Source organism: Molossus molossus, unplaced genomic scaffold, assembly GCF_014108415.1.
Source record: "Molossus molossus isolate mMolMol1 unplaced genomic scaffold, mMolMol1.p scaffold_m16_p_13, whole genome shotgun sequence".
In the NCBI taxonomy this organism is placed as follows: domain Eukaryota; kingdom Metazoa; phylum Chordata; class Mammalia; order Chiroptera; family Molossidae; genus Molossus; species Molossus molossus.
This window is the reverse complement of record NW_023425348.1, coordinates 52,417,279-52,433,460: the sequence shown is the minus strand read 5'-3', so window position 1 is coordinate 52,433,460 and position 16,182 is coordinate 52,417,279. Positions and strand designations below refer to the sequence as shown.

The window sequence follows — 16,182 nt, the reverse complement described above, 5'->3', positions numbered from 1 at the left end:
CGACGCTCAATCCACTGAGCCACACTGGCTAGACTGACTTTTTTTTTTATCCTCACCTGAGGACACTTTTCCATTTTTTGTTCAGATAGAGTGGGAAGCAGGGCGAGGAAGAGAGAGAGAAACATTGACGTGAAAGGGACACATCGAGTGGTTGCCACCCGCACGACCCAACCAGGGCCGGGGACAAACTGCAACTGAGGCACATGCCCCCAGCAGGAACCAAACCCAGGTCTTTCTGAACCGCAGGCTGACGCTCTAACTGCTGAGCCAAACCGGGCAGGGCCAGGCTGACTTTTTAAATCAGTGACTTTTGATCCTTAAAATTACAGTCAGCATAAGTCTCAAGATTTTTTCTCTTACAGGAAGTTAAAGAGAGTGAGTGAATACCTGAGGAAGAGTTAAAGCAGATGGCAAAGCCTTCAGTGGATGGAGTAAAGTGCAGGCCACAGATGACCGTTGAATAAGCAGCAGCATCTTCACCCCATTGAGACATCCCTGGCGATGGGCGGCAGGAGGCACCTGTCATAAGGGGCGCAGGAGTGCTGCGGGCCCTGGCCAGGGCTCCCTGCCTGCTGAGCTGAGCCTGAGGATGCTGTTCACAGAAGTTACAGGCTGTGGTCGGCCTGCTTTGGGCAAATGTGTCCATAGACCCTCTGACACCTTTTCATAAAGCCTGTAGTTGTACACGAATGACATTTTATTGCTCTTCATACCAATAAAAAGGAATTCTCTTTATTTCCAAATCTCTCCCTTTATTATCATAATTAACATTTACTTGGAAAGCAAGCAGTAGAAAACTATTCAGGCAGCATCATTATTACTTTCAGGCAAAAGAGGGTGAGAAGACTTCTGCACTTTCAGGTTAAAATAGGCACCGAGAGAGACAAGCTCCAGTGCCCAGGGAAGCTGACCCTTTACAGTCAGCCCCGAGAGCAGGATTAATGTATAAATATTATAAGAATCGTATAGTGGCTTTATTCTTTCTCCTTGCTACTTAAAAAAAGGTAAAGTGACGATCAACATCATATGGGGAAAACCAAGTCCACACTTTGTCCTGAATCAACTGCCACCACGTGAGTCTTCTTGGTTAGGTCGTTTGCACCCACAGTGACAGAATAGGTGCCTGGATAGACTTCTATGTAGAGGTCCTTAGAGATGTCCTCAGCCTGGAAGGAAAACAGATGTTAGCAGCTTAGAGGTTTTATATCCCAATACCCTCATCACCTCCACCAGGCTACCTTTGTGTGTGTGCCAGAGGCCGGATGGAATGAAGCATTAATGTGGGAGATGGAAGTCCTGTTTCCAAGTCTCAGCCACAAGATAGGACTATCCTTTAGGTAAGTCTCAGCATCTCTTTATGCTTGTTTCCTTATTTCTAAGACTGTGGTAATACCTACTTCATGTGTGAAAACACAGTGTACATGCTTGTGTTATAGGAACATGAAGGATCATAAAAGCACGATGAAGTAAAAGATAAGAATTAGGTACAGGGGAAGGCGAAGGACATCGTTTTGGGGATCAAAGTAGACAGTGATACTTGCTAGCACAGATTAGCGAAGCACCTTGGAATAATGAGAAGCATTCTTTTTCACTGTGCTTTGCTAAACTCCTTAAGACGATGAAACATTTCTTTTCTCCTAAAGCTGTGAATACTATATGAGCAGGAAAGTGGGTCATGGCAGGTGTGCAAGCAGAGGAGGGGGTCTTGGCTCAGATGGCAAAAGAGGAGAGTCGCAAACCAGAAAAGAGCCGGTCATGAAGACCCAAGGCTCTTGTTCTGCAGCTGGGACACCATTCATGCCTGCTCAGTGCTCAGACACAGCCACAGGCGGAAGCTGTCATTTCCACCACCACAACCGGGGTCGGGGAGACCAAACCACTGGCCAGCAAATTCCACTAGGAGGATAAATAATAATATTTATGCTTTTATAAAACTTCCTCCCCCTCCACATGACAGATTTGAAGCCAATTTTTTCCAAAGCGGCTTTATGTTATATCCTTTCATGTTTGTCGCAGTTATTGCAAAACCAGAGGTCCAGTATTATTTAACTGATGTGAATGCATGGGACAATGCCACGCTATTTATTGGTCATCAACTATGTAATAAATAAAAGTAGGTTTCAGAAAATATAACTATATCAGAATTGCAGAAAGTCAAGGATGCCTCATTTATCTGAATAAAAGGAAACACTGGGGGTAAGACCGCCATCTGTGCTTCCAACGTCGTGAACATCTGGAAGATTAGCATTACCAAAATCCAGCAGGTGTTGGAGGCATCTAAGCCTAACAGCTTGTATTTGTCCTAGAAGCAGAATATTCGTAGCTCCTACTAACACTAGTATATTATGAATGCTGGCTAGCACATTGTATACAAACAAAAATAAGCAAATTATTACAGCAACATGCTGGAATTCCTTTCCTCAGAATTCCAGCCCTTACAAGTTCCAAAAGATTTCCTGAGTTTATAAACTAATGAGTCCTTTATCCTGAAAATGAGAAACTGATCCCTATATGTTTTTACAGAGAAACATTAGTGGAAAATGGGAACAAATCCCTTCAAATGTTTTGGAACCCGATCTAACCAAATGTATATGTTTCAGAATGTGGGCCATGGTATTCACTTTGTAAGCACAAGGGTCAGGCCCCTCCTGCTGCTGGAACAGATGGTGGAATTCCAGCAGGACCCTGCGCCAGCCCAGCTGAGCTGTAGGAACTGAGATGTGAATACTTCACATTCTTTCCAACCACAACTATGAGTTCAGGCACAAAGCATCCCTGAGGCTTCCAGTGAAGTCAGGCTAACAAAACAGTTCTACACCAAACCACAGTGCTGTGCGCTCTCCACAAGGATAAAAACATCCCAACATGAAACCCTACAACAACCAGGTCAACTGGTTCATGCAATGGCCACAGTGGGAACCCGGTGCAGGGGCACCAGGAGCTCTGTACTCACAGGCTGGGGTGCCTCCAGCACACACTCCTTGGCCTGACCGATGCCTCCAAAACCAAGGGACATTTCTTTTCTCTGAGGAGACAGTAGAAACAGTGTTTAGTGCGCAGGCTGACTTCTGGATTATAAAGAGAAATCTTCTCCTATTTTATGAAAAACTAACAATTCTGTTCATTTTTTCCAAGTTGTCACCTAAATTTTTAAGGCTTCTATAGTGAATTCTGTGAGGTGTTTTTTGTTTCTTCTTTATTGATATTTAGAGAGAGGAAGGGAGAGGGAGAGATAGAAACTTCGATGAGAGAGAACACTGACTGGCCGCCTTCTGCATACCCCCCACTGGGGATCTGGCCTACAACCTGGGCATGTGCCGTGACTGGGAATAGAACTGGCGACCTCTTGGTGCATGGGTCGATGCTCAACCACTGAGCTACACCGGCTGGGCCTGTGAGATGTTTTTAGTTAGATGTTTACCATTATTACTTTTTATCTTTCATGGGCTTTGAAATCAGATAAACCTGAATCTGAAACTTACGTGTGCTATTTACGGAGAGGAACAGATTAATTCCTCTAAGCCTTGCTTTCCTGGTCTATAACAGGAGGATACTACACCGAGGGGAAGATTTAAAGTGCAGAAGTGACTGACGCTTAATAGGCTCTCAGGAAATACAGCTGTCTTCTGTGCTTGTCCCAGGAGTAGGGGTGCTAGAGGGAAACGGGCTGAACTGATGAAGTCAATTTCCCTTAGAGGCACCGACTTACATTTATAGGAAAGAATGGGAGGGATAGGAATGACTCGCCCACATGTAGCCCCTTAGCATGTCTGGCCAGAAGAGGGGGGCCAGGGTTTGGGCTGTGGTGTTGCTCCTCACACCCCAAGCCAGGGAAACGAGGGACTTTCAGTGTGCATCCAGCTCTCATGCGTGTCCCTGTGGCCGCGCTTCCATCCTGTCCGTAAACCCACAGGCCAGAGAAGCCAGAAATCCAACTTGTGGATTAGATGCTGGACTTCAGTTTGCTATTTTTGAGTACAACAGGGGAGTTTAAAAACAACAACAAAGGATTTCTGTTGAACCAGTTCAATAAGTAGAGTATCTGTCCTCTCCAGAAGGGCATGTGATAAAAAAACAGGTAAGTTTGTAGCAAGAGGCCTGTGATTGTTATTATCTTTAGGAAAAGTATTTTGTTACAAGCGATCCCTTCCTTGCACTTTCTTTTTTAAAATTACCAAAGCCATGATAGGTATCACTATCTTAGAGTAAAATAAGTGATTATGAAAAGAATCTCTTTCCTACCCCTGGACGTAGAAGAGAATATTTGAAGCTCTGTTCTTTAAATCTGCCCAAGAATCCCATGGCCCAGGATTGCAGGTTCAACGGAAGATCCCACAATAGCATCAATCTTATATTTTGGATAAACTCCTATTTCATGTTCACTGCTGTAAGTTCTCTGAGACAGGGGGTTGATGCATTTCAGTTGAGCACTGTAATGCTGAGTCATTTGGGTACCCAATCTAGATCCAGCAGGAGCTCCCGAACATGGGGTCTCCCATCTTGGGAGGCTGAGCCACAGCACAGGAGAGCTGAGGATACACACCTGACCATTCCCCAGATCCGAGCACAAGTGCAGCTGTGAATTCCCTCTGTGATAACGATAGACGTGGGTTGCCCCTCCTTCCTCTGGCACAGATGAATAATATTTCTAGAGAAGTAACATGAAAGATGCTGAGTAACCAAATAGTCTGGTTAAATTTTCATAAAACTGTTACTTGGGCAAAATATGGTTAAGAAGGGAAACAAAAGAGCAAAGGTAAATCAACTGTCAACTTGACAAGCCTCTGAAGTCATCTAACAAACCTCAGCCCATGGAAAGTGGCTGCAGAGAAGGAAACCGCATTTGGCATTACTTTGCTGCCATCTGCTGCCTCTGCAGGGCAAGAACTCTGGCCAACTATGGCTGGGCCAGGACCATGCTCTCTGCCAGGTTAAATAAATTTCATGTCTGTACCCCCAAGTCTAATACACACGTCCTTTCACCTCCTCTCATGACAAGTTCTGAAGAACAGTTCCATGTTTACTGTCTACATCTCAGAGATGGACAAGGAAAAAGAGGGATGCATCTCCTTAAGATTTGGAAATACAACAGGAAATGTACCAAACACCCAACAGCTATGCAGCCGTTCTCCCCTGCGGAGGAGAGGTCTCCAATTTAAAGAGAATAATCCAAGGGATCAGAAAGCAGTTACATTTTTCTTGCCTTTTTCCTTTTTCCCCTTGAAGTTAACCTTAGACTTGCCCTTCATTATAACTAATGATGAGGACATCACAGGCCAGCTTGTTTTGAATACAATGTAGAGACAGTGTTTAAAGCATGAGACCAAAAGAATAAGACGCTGGGTAAAGCACTTCAAGACATGGATCTAATGATGTAAGTTGGGGGCTGCTTCAAAACTGTGAAGGCAAACTCAGACTACTGTTCTTAATTCTATCTCGGAAAGCCAAGGCGTTCTGAGGCTCCATTCCATAGCGGAGACTTGAACTGAAAACCAAAATGAACACCAATTTGCTAGCCTCAAACCAAAGACAAATATTATTTCTTTTACTGAGCCATGAACCAAAGTTTAAGTTGATCACTTTACAGTAGAAGTTATGAACTTTTCTAAAACCATTTAACAGAATAAGAACATAAAAATATTCTCTGAACTGTATCTCATTGGTTGGAATTCTGTTCTTAGAGCCACAGGGATTCTATAAAAGATGTAGAAGGATTAGAGATTTTTGAGACCTTAACATATGAAATTGAAAAGCAAGACAGAAACAAGGTATTCTCTTCCTTCTCCCTTATAGACCAAGCATCCTTACAACCATTCCCGAGGTCCGAGACGAGTGTAGCTGTGGGTTGCCCCTCATCTTCATTTTTTCCACAGGGAAGGTAAGGGTGAGAGAGACTAACTGGCCTAAAGCATTATAGCCAGGATATGTCAGAACATGGATCTGATTCCTGGGAGGCTGCTCCTGCCAGGACCACACCTCTTCCCTTGAGGGTGCTGCACTCTTCCACAGAACCACCTTTGTGGCCATCAGGCGATCCAGACCCACAGGGATCTACTTAAAACTACATTACCAGGGACTTGAAACTGAGGTTAAATTCTAATGTAGGGATTTGTTTCAATACATTTTGAAAACAGAGGCTCAGTTCCAGTTTAGAATGACCCTACTGATTTTTTTAAGACTTCACGTCAAAGTTTAAAAAACTCCGAATAATTGGACTTGATTGTTTTGTAATTCAGCAAATAAGCTTTTTTCCTCCTACTAGTCTGAAAATAATAGTGAGGGCAGAGACCTTTTCTGACTTGTTCACAGCTGTATCCTCAGTAACATTTACTGAATTAGGTATTCAATAAATATGTACTGAATGAATTCTAACTTGGATTTATCACCTGGTTTAAATCCTTGAATGATTACAATCCGCCCACAAAGACTGAACTGGTAGATTCCAAATTCTCCCTAAATTCCACAAAGATCCACCTTGTGATCCATCACCAGGTAGATCAGGGTGATGGCTTCAGTTTACATTAACTTACCCCACACTGACTTGAAGTATAGTCCATGAATTCTGCTATTGTTCTGAAGGAAGCACTGAGGGTTGGGCGTCTTTCTTCTCTCTATTTGAATAAATGGCAAGCCACAGGTGAGATCTGGTATTCCCTACTGGAGAATGAAGTCATTGGGGGGAATAGCTTCCTTTTTACTTTTCTAAAGGCTCAGAAAGTTTAAGTCAATAAGAAGGATCTTAGTGAGAAAGAATTCCAACTCTACAAGGAATACGTTGACATGCAATTTACCCAGGACAAAGACTGGTTTGCGGGCTTTCCTCGAACATCAGATGGTAGTATGTAAGACTTAAAAAAAAAAAAAGTAACCAACCAGGGCCGAGCACTGGCAGCATCCTAAAGCTATCCACTAATGATCGGTCAAATGCCACGAGTTTTCAAAGGGCTTTTCCGTTCACTCTTCTGATGCTTCACAGCATCCACCAAGAGCAAGATCCCTCAGGTGCTTCTGCGTGGCCCGAGCCACATGCCCAGGAAGCCACCGCTGCGCGAATGAATGGGCTGGTCCCCAGCACAGGGGCCCTCACCTCTCCTGGGAGAAGGCGCTGGGGGCCAGCTGGGGGCCATCTTTCTCGGTAGGGCCGCTCCGGGGAAAAGACCCCTACGCTGCCTTGGGGGAGCTCCAGGGAACGCCAGTCCACCGCCCTCCTCTTAGCCCGCTCCAGCACTTCTTGACCCAGCTTAGCCGAGCGCTGCAGGGAACGCCGGTCCACCCCGTTCAGCGCCGCGGCCGCCAAACAGTTCTCCATGTCTGCCTAAGCGGGCACACACATACACACAGGGTGACACACACACACAGGGCGGGTCAGCGGGTCAGCCAGCCGCCGCGACCGGCTCCAGCTCCGGGTCGGGGCCAGGGCCTCAACCACCCCAGCGACCAGCGCCCCTAGCCCCACCCCCAACGCGCAATCCAGGCGGCCGGGTCAGGAGCGAACTGGTGTGCGTTGACCCCTCCCATTTCCGTCTCCCCCGGCCCATCTCTCAAAGCGCATGCGCTTGGCGCTCAAGCAGAGGGGGAGGGCTGGGCCTGGAGCACCAGGCGCCTGCGCAGCAGAAGGGTGGAGGGAAATGAAGCGGGGCGGTGGGACGCAGGCCATTGGCGGGTGGCGGGAGGCGGGGCGCGCGTCCTACGCTGGACACGCCTCCTGCGTACTGCCCCTTTTCGCAAGTAGACTTGCAAAAGACTGAGCTCTGGGGGCGGTTCGGCGTCTGGGGCGTGCGGGTTGCCTTGGTCTGTCCAACCCGCAGCCGAGGAGGCTAGTGCGCGCTGTCGGAGGAGCCCCAGGGCCTGGGTGGTGCCTTGGAGGTCGTCTCCGCTGCTTAACGTGATGAATGAACTTGGTCTAAAGTCAGGTGGTCTCCTGTTGGGATAAGAAGTTGTGGGAATGAGACTCGTGTGTCCGGTTGCCTCTCTCTGCCTGGTCAATATTTTGGGATGTTGCTACTTTTATTTGAGGAGGTGGCTAGGATAGGCCAAACAGTGCGGCTGCCAAGGTGGCGTTTGGAGAAGGGAATCAGTCTGGCCAGCGGGCTGTGGACTGTGGGACGTTCAGCCATCATTCAGAAGGCAGGTATTTCTGGCCCACAGGGCCAGAGGGGCGCCCGAGTTGTGTGTAGTGTAATTGTAATCAAATGGCAGCTTCCTCACCCCTCCAGTGGAAAGTACGAACTCACATTTGAGTGAGTTGAACCCATTTTTTAAGAATAGTTTTGAACCACGTTTAAGTAAGGAATTGTGCATTGTTACTTTCCACACCATTCCATTCAGATATTTGATAGATGTAGCCCAGGGTCTCATTGCTTATTAGTGACCCCTCTAAACCATCCTGCCTGCAACAAAGCACTGATGCTTCGGAGGGACCACTTTGAAAGATACAGGGAATCCAATGCTCACCTAAGCTCTTCAACTGATGGCTTGATTAGCAATTCTGAGCTACCACCTATGTATTAGGGTACATATGCATTTTTGCTCATTTCTTGCTTTCCTCTCAAAAAGTTGAGGACTGGGTTTAAATTCTGGCTCTTCCACTTTTTTGCTATGTGATTCTGGGCAAACAAATTACTTAAATCCTTTGAGCCTCATTTTTATCTCTATACTTGGGGATACCAATAGTACCAACTTCCCTAGACTGTAAGCTTCTTGCTGAGACCATATCTTTTTTTTTTTTTTTTTTACCTTTATTGATTTTTAGAGAGGGAGAAAGGGAGAGAGAGATAGAAACATTGATGACAGAGAACATTAATTGGCTGCCTCCTGCATGCCCCCACTGGGGATTTGGCCCATAACCTGGGCATGTGCCCTGACTGGGAATCAAACTGGTGACCTCTTGGTGCATGGGTTGATGCATATATGCATATAAGTTCTTTGGTTTATCTCTTCCTGCCCTTCCACCCCCCTTTCCTCTGAGGTTTGTCAGTCTATTCCCTATTCTCATGTCTCTGGATCTATTTTGTTCATCAGCTTATTTTGTTCATTATATTCCACAAATAAGTGATATTTGTCTTTCTCTGATTGGCTTATTTTGCTGAACATAATACTCTCCAGGTCCCTCCATGTTCTCTCAAAGGGTAAGAGATCTTTCTTACAGCTGCGTAGTATTCCATTGTGTAAATGTACCACAGCTTTTTTTCCCACTCATCTATTGATGGACACTTGGGCTGTTATGCATGTGTAACCATGCATAACCAATGAATGGATACAGACAACAGTATAATGAACGGGGAGCAGGGGAGGATGTCAATGGGGGGAAAAGGAAGGACATCTGTAAAAAAAAAAAAACCTAATTAAAAGAAAAAATAGCTATTGTAAATTGGATTGCTGTAATTATTTTGTAAAATAATGCCTATAAAATACTTAGCACAATGCCTTGCAACAAATAGGTGCTCCATAGATTTAGTTACATTATTATGTGCCAGGCGCTGTCTTAGGGGTTGTGGAGAATAGAAAGTGGATCAGACTAAAGGAAAATAAAAAAGAATGATACATAAAATCTGTAATGTCAGGAACAAAATATGACTTGTCATAAGATCGAAACAGATAAAGTATTATGAAGCTTAGAGAAGAAAGAGATGTTTAGTTGGGGGTATCAAAGAAGGCTTTATGGAGAAAGATGGCCTAGAAATTAATGAAAAAGGGGGTAGTTAAGATACCCGGTAACTACTTTTGTAATGAGTGTTGTTAGAGGTGAGGGAATTTGGTTTTCTTTTATTACTTATGGACTTCAAGTTCCTGGTTCCATACTTTTAGCTGTGTCTGTGTAACCATGAACAGGTAACTTAACTGTTCTATACCTCAGTTTTGTCATCTATAAAATGGGAATAATAGTAAATTCCTCAGAGGGTTGTTGTGAGGGTCAAATAAGTTAATACATGTAAAGTGTTTAGAAAAGTATTTGGCCCAGAATGGGTGCTCAGTGAGTATTAGCTAGTATTATTAACTTAATCAGACTGTAGGCTGGTCTCCCAATATGTCCTCAACTGATCCAACAGCCTTACCTCACCTCACTTGGCTCCTCCCCAGGATTCTATTGCTACCTACTTTCCCCATTGTGGTTCAGTTGAAGCGTTAGTTTCTTTTTGTCAAGTCAACTCTTTGAAATATTTAGTTATTCCTAAAGTTGCAACTTCTGTTTCCTTAGCTTTTTGAAAAATACATATTGTGGTACTTATTTCAATCTGATTTATATGTAGCTGTAATTCATTCTTTCCCAACAGCTTATGAACTTCTTGAAGGCAGAAACTGTACCTCATTTGTCCCTAAATATCTAGGGCCTGTTAATTAATGGGTATTCAATAGACATTGTTAAATAGACTCTGATTTAATTAAAAAAAATTTTTTTTTCCTTTATTGATTTTTAGAGACAGAGGAAGGGAGAGGGAGAGAGAGATAGAAACATCTATGAGCGAGAATATCGACTGGCTACCTCCCACATGCCCCCCACTGGGGATCAGGGCCACAACCTGGGCATGTGTGCTGACCAGGAATCGAACCGGTGACCTCTTGGTGCCTGGGTCAATGCTCAACCACTGAGCTACACTGGCCAGACTCTGATTTAATTTTTAATTTAAATAGACTCCTGTTAGGCCAGATAAGAGTTGGCTATAAAAAAAAAAAATCTACCTATATGTACTTTAAAAAAATGTAATGAATACTCAGTTATAACTAATTTTCCCAGAATTTAACATTTAGAAATATATGGGAAAGAAGATGCTTATAATGAAACTGAGGCCTAAAAACTGACACTGAATCTTTGCATTTGTTTATATATTTATAAATATATTTACATATACATACATATTTTTATAATTTCAAGATTTGTACTGCAAACCACAGATTGAGAGAATCCTTTTTCTCTTTTTAAAAATTGAATGGAAGTGAGATTGATGGAATATGACCTACCATCAGGGCCCTTTCTTGAGAAGCCGCCAGTGAGACTTGGAAATGGAGCAGAAAGTGGAGGAAGGGCGACAACTTGGGAATGTGCCTGATCTAAGAGAGAGCAACTGTAGGAACAAGTCGTTCATGATTTTTCTCTTACGAGAGTAAATTCATTGCAGAGAACACATAGAAGTTATTATTTGTCTAGGTTACATGTTTTAGGGAATAGATGAGTTGGAGGAAGTCTTTATTCCTGAGATCTGAGGAGAGATTGGTGCTATATATTTGGGGGGACATTAAAAAAATTTTTTTTATTCTTACCTGAGGATATTTTTCTATTTATCTTCAGATAGAGTGGGAGGGAGGGAGAGAGAGAGAAACATCGATGTGAGAGAGACACATCGACTGGTTGCCTCCTGCATGACCCCAGCCAGGGCCAGGGACTGAACTGCAACTGAAGTACATGCCCTTGACCGGAATCGAACCTGTGACTCATTGGTCCTCGGGCTGATGCTCTAACCACTGAGCAAAACTGGCCAGGGCTATTTGGGTGACATTTTAAGGAGAAAAAACAAGGCTAGTGAAAAGCAATGTAAATTATTTTTTCTCTATGTGAAGGGAGCAAAAAGGGGTTAAAAACTTAGGATGCAAAAGTGGGTTTCATGCCTGAGTCAGACAATGATTTATATTGTACATACCAGAGAATGTATAAATCATTTCATTTGACAGGTGGTATTTTTATTTCTTCAGAAGACTTAGGAGCTTTAGGATTATTACAGCTTTGTAAAGTAGTATTACAGTATGAGTCATTAGATCATTCATTTTGCCTGATTACATCAACTCATTGGGTTATTGGGGAATGAAATAAACTCATTATCAAAATTGCCATCTTGATTATATAGATTAAAGAAAATGAATCAAACTTCTGAGCATTAAAATTGACTAGAAGTTAAAAAATTGGTTGCAGAGCAGGAATGATTAGGGACAAGTTTTATTTTAAAAACTATCAGAGATTATTGAAGGAATAGTAATTTTGGAAGATACAGTTAGACTCCATGTAGAATTTTTAAAAAAATGACTTTATTGCGGTATAATTTACATATAAACTTACCAGTTATAAGTATACAATTAAATAATTTTTAGTGAATTTATAGAATTGTGCAAACATCACCACAATACAGTTTTGGAACATTTTCATGAGCTGGAAAATGATCCCTAGTACCCATCTGCAGTCAGTCTCAGCTCCCACCTCTAGACCCAGAGAACCATTATTCTGCTTGCCCTCTCTATAAATTTGCCTTTTCTGAACAAGTCATATAAATGTATCATATGAGTGAATATGTGACTTTTTTGTTTAGCTTCTTTTACTTGGCATACTGTTTTTGAGTCTCATCCAAGTTGTAGTGTGTACCAGTACTCCATTCTTTTTTTACAGCCGAATGATATTTTACTGTATGCACATACTATGTCTTGTTTATTCATGTACCAGTTGATGGCCTTTTTAATTGTTCCCACTTTGGTGCTATTATGACTAATGTTACTATGAAAGATTGCATACAAGACTTTGTATGGCCACGTGTTTTCATTTCTCTAGGGGAGATACTTAGGAGTGGAAACGCTTGCATGGTAAATTTATGTTTAACATTCTAAGAAACTGCCAAACTATTTTCCAAAGTGACTACCATTTTACATTTCCACAAGTGATGTATGAGGATTCCAGCTTTTTTATGTCCTTCTTAATACTTGTTATTGCTTTTTTTTATTATAGTCATTCTAGTGAGTGTGAAGTGGTATCTCATTGTTATTTTAATTTGCACTTTATTTTTTGTTGTTGTTAATCCTCACCGGAGGATAATTTTCCATTGATTTTTAGATCTAATGGAAGGAAAGGAGGAAGTGAGAAGGAGGAAGTGAGGGGGGAGGGAGAGAGACAGGGAGAGAGAGAGAAACATGGAAACATTAATGTGAGAGACAGATTGATTGGCTGCCTCCCACATGCCCTGGTTGGGACCTGGTATCAAACCTGCAACCCAGGTATGTGCCCTTGACCAGGAATCAAACCTGAGACCCTTCAGTCTGTGGGCTGACATTCTAACCACTGAGCCAAACCGACCAGGGCCATCTTGCACGTCTTTTAACAAATCTATTAAGTACTTTATTTTGGAATTGTTTTCTCGATTTCATTTTCTTTTATTTTTTAAAAAATTTTTTCTGCCCTGGCCAGTTTGGTTCAGCGGTTAGAGCGTCGGCCTGCGGTCCTGAGAGACCCGGGTTCGGTTCCCGCTAAGGGCGCGTACCTCGGTTGCAGTTTGTCCCCCGCCCTGGTCGGTTGTGCGGGTGGCAACCACTCGATGTGTCCCTTTCACATCGATGTTTCTCTCTCTCTCTCTGTTCCTCTCTCTCCCTCCCACTCTACCTGAACAAAAAATGGAAAAATGTCCTCGGGTGAGGATAAAAAAAAAAAAAAAAAAAAAATTTCTGCCCTGGCCTGTTTGTCTCAGAGGTTAGAGTGTCGACTTGCAGTCCAGAGAGACCCGGGTTTGGTTCCCGCTAAGGGCGCGTGCCTCGGTTGCAGTTTGTCCCCGGCCCTGGTTGGTCGTGCGGGTGGCAGCCGTTCGATGTGTCCCTTTCACGTCGATGTTTCTCTCTCACTCTCTCTCTCTCTTCCTCTTTCTCCCTCCCACTCTATCTGAACAAAAAACGAAAAAATGTCCTCGGGTGAGGATAAAAAAAGAAAAAGAAAAAAAAAAATTTTTTTTTCTATTATTGACTTTAGAGAGAGAGGAAGTGAGAGGGAGAGAGAGATGGAAACATTGATGAGAGAGAACATCTATTGGCCGCCTCCTACATGCCCACCACTGGGGATCAAGCCCACAACCTGGGCATGTATCCTGACTAGGAATTGGACAGGCGATCTCTTGGTGCATGGGTTGACGCTCAACCACTGAGCCACACTGGCTGTACTTCTTGATTTCATTTTCATATTATGTACTAGTATATAGAAATGTAGCTGATTTTTACATACTGATTTTGTGTCCTGTGATCTTGCTAAACTCATTTATTAGTACTAGTAGTTTGTTTGGGTTTTTTTTTGTACTTTTTTGTATTTATTGTACTTAGAGATCACTGTATATCTTGAACGTTTGGATTAATTTTTCCCCTCAAATCTGGAAAGTTTTGGGCATTTTGTTTCTTTAAATATTTTTTTCTGCCTCTCTCTCTCTCTCTCTCCACCTTCTGGGATTCCCTTAAACATATATTAGTGTATTTGATGGTGTCCCACAGGTCTCTGAGACGTATTCATTTTTCTTCACTCTTTTTCCTTTCTTTTCTCTAAATTGGATAATTTCTATTGTTCTATCTTCATGATCACTGATTTTTTTTTTCCTGTGATCTCAGATATGCTGTGGAGTCTGTCTAGTGAATGTTCATTTCTGTTATTGTACTTTTCAACTCTGGCATTTCTGTGTTTTGTTTTAAAATCTCTTATCTTTTTTGTTGTTAATCCCCACCAGAGGATAATTTTTCCATTGCTTCTTAGAGAGAGTGGAAGGGAGAGAGGGAGGGTGGGGGCAGAGTGAGAGAGAGAGAGAGAGAGAGAAACATCAGTGTGAGAGATACATTGATTGGTTGCCTCCTGTATGTGCCCTGACTGGGGTCAGGGATCGAACCTACAACCCAAGTTATGTGCTCTTGACCAGGAATCGAATCCATAGCCCTTTGTTCCATGGGTTGATGCACTAATTGCTGAGCAACACCGGCCAGGGCAATCTCTATCTTTTTATTGAGCTGTTGTCACACTTTCCTTAAATTTTAAAAATTTATTTTTTCAGCTCTGGCCAGTGTGGCTCAGTTGGTTGGAGCCTCTTCCTGTGCACAGAAGGGTCTTGGGTTCAATTCTGGTTCAGGGCACATACCTAGGTTGCGGGTTTGATCCCTGGTCAGGGTGTATATGGGAGACAACTGATGCATGTTTCTCTCTTGCACTGATGTTTCTTTTTTTTTTTTTTTATTTTTTTTTATCCTCAGCTGAGGACATTTTTTTTTTCTATATTTTGTTCAGATAGAGTGGGAGGGAGAGAGAAAGAGAGAAACATCGATGTGAAGGGACACATCGAGTGGTTGCCACCCACATGACCCAACCAGGGCCGGGGACAAACTGCAACCGAGGTACATGCCCTTAGCGGGAACCGAACCCGGGTCTCTCCAGACCGCAGGCCAACGCTCTAACCGCTGAGCCAAACCGGCCAGGGCGCACTGATGTTTCTTTCTCTCTTCTTTCTTCTCTCTCTCTAGAATCAGTGAAAAAATTATCCTTAGGTGAGGATTAAAAAACATCCAAAGTTTATTTTTCTGTTCTTTGAACATATATATAACAGCTGCCTTGAAGTCTTTGTTAAGTCTAACATTTGGGCCCCTCAGAGCTTGTTTCTGTTGACTGCATCTTTTTCTGTGTGTGGGTTCTACTTTCTTATTTATTTGCACGTTTCATAATTTTTTGTTGAAAACTGAACATTTTATACCAGGGACCAACAAACTTTTTCTATAAAGGACCAGACAGTATTTTAGACTTTGCAAGCCATATAATCTCTGTTGTAACTACTTAACTCTGCTGCTGGTGTGTAAAAACAGACATAGACAATATGTAAATAAATGAGTATAGATGTCTCCCAGTAAACCTTTATGTAAAAGATGGGCAATGGGCCATAGCTGGGCCATGGCCTATAGTTTGCTGACCTCTTTTTTAGATAATATAGAAATTTTCAATTCTGAGCTGCTCCCCTCCCCAGGGGTTATTGCCACTGCTGTTGTTTGTTAGTTTAGTTGTTTAGTGATTTGCCTGGACTAATTCTGTAGTGTCTGTCTTCCTTGCAGTGTGTGGCCACCAATGCCTCTTCTCGGTTTTCTTCTTTTTTTTAATCCTCACCCAGTGACATGATTAGAGGGGAAAGTGGGGTGGGGGAGACAGAAACATCGATCAGCTGCCTTCTCTAAGATCCCTGGCTGGGAATCCAACTGGCAACCTTTCAGTGCTTGGGATGACACTCAACCAACTGAGCCACTCCAGCTGGGCTTTTTCTTTTAATTTTTTCTTTTATTTTTAAGCCTGCCTCCCTAGGGATTGTCAGCATAGCTTAGTGGTCAGCTCATAATCAGTAAGAGGTTGCATGTAAATATTTTGAGCCTTGAAAGGCTTCTACCCTTTGCTGAATGGTCTGTGTATGGCTTGGGGAACACATATTA

At 43.0% G+C, this 16,182-nt stretch overlaps 1 protein-coding gene across 1 annotated transcript; it reads right to left on the bottom strand.

The window, feature by feature from the left end:
* Positions 1-258: 258 nt before the first annotated feature.
* On the bottom strand, positions 259-7,517 carry AKIP1 (A-kinase interacting protein 1). Its single transcript, XM_036258765.1, has 5 exons — positions 7,088-7,517; positions 6,531-6,611; positions 4,544-4,648; positions 2,954-3,025; positions 259-1,166 (listed from the first exon to the last, which is right to left on the bottom strand). The coding sequence occupies exons 1-5, from the start codon at positions 7,307-7,309 to the stop codon at positions 1,023-1,025; spliced, it is 624 nt and encodes a 207-aa protein (XP_036114658.1). The 5' UTR covers positions 7,310-7,517; the 3' UTR covers positions 259-1,022.
* Between the last annotated feature and the right edge of the window lie 8,665 nt (positions 7,518-16,182).

Excerpts from the sequence above, each read along its gene's own strand:
- AKIP1 (XM_036258765.1), bottom strand. The coding sequence starts at position 7,309 with ATGGAGAACTGTTTGGCGGCCGCGGCGCTGAACGGGGTGGACCGGCGT. Across the intron at positions 3,026-4,543 it reads CGGATCTGGGGAATGGTCAG|AGAAAAGAAATGTCCCTTGG; the intron begins GTGTGTATCCTC and ends CTGTCTCCTCAG. Across the intron at positions 1,167-2,953 it reads TGCTGGAGGCACCCCAGCCT|GCTGAGGACATCTCTAAGGA; the intron begins GTGAGTACAGAG and ends TTTTCCTTCCAG.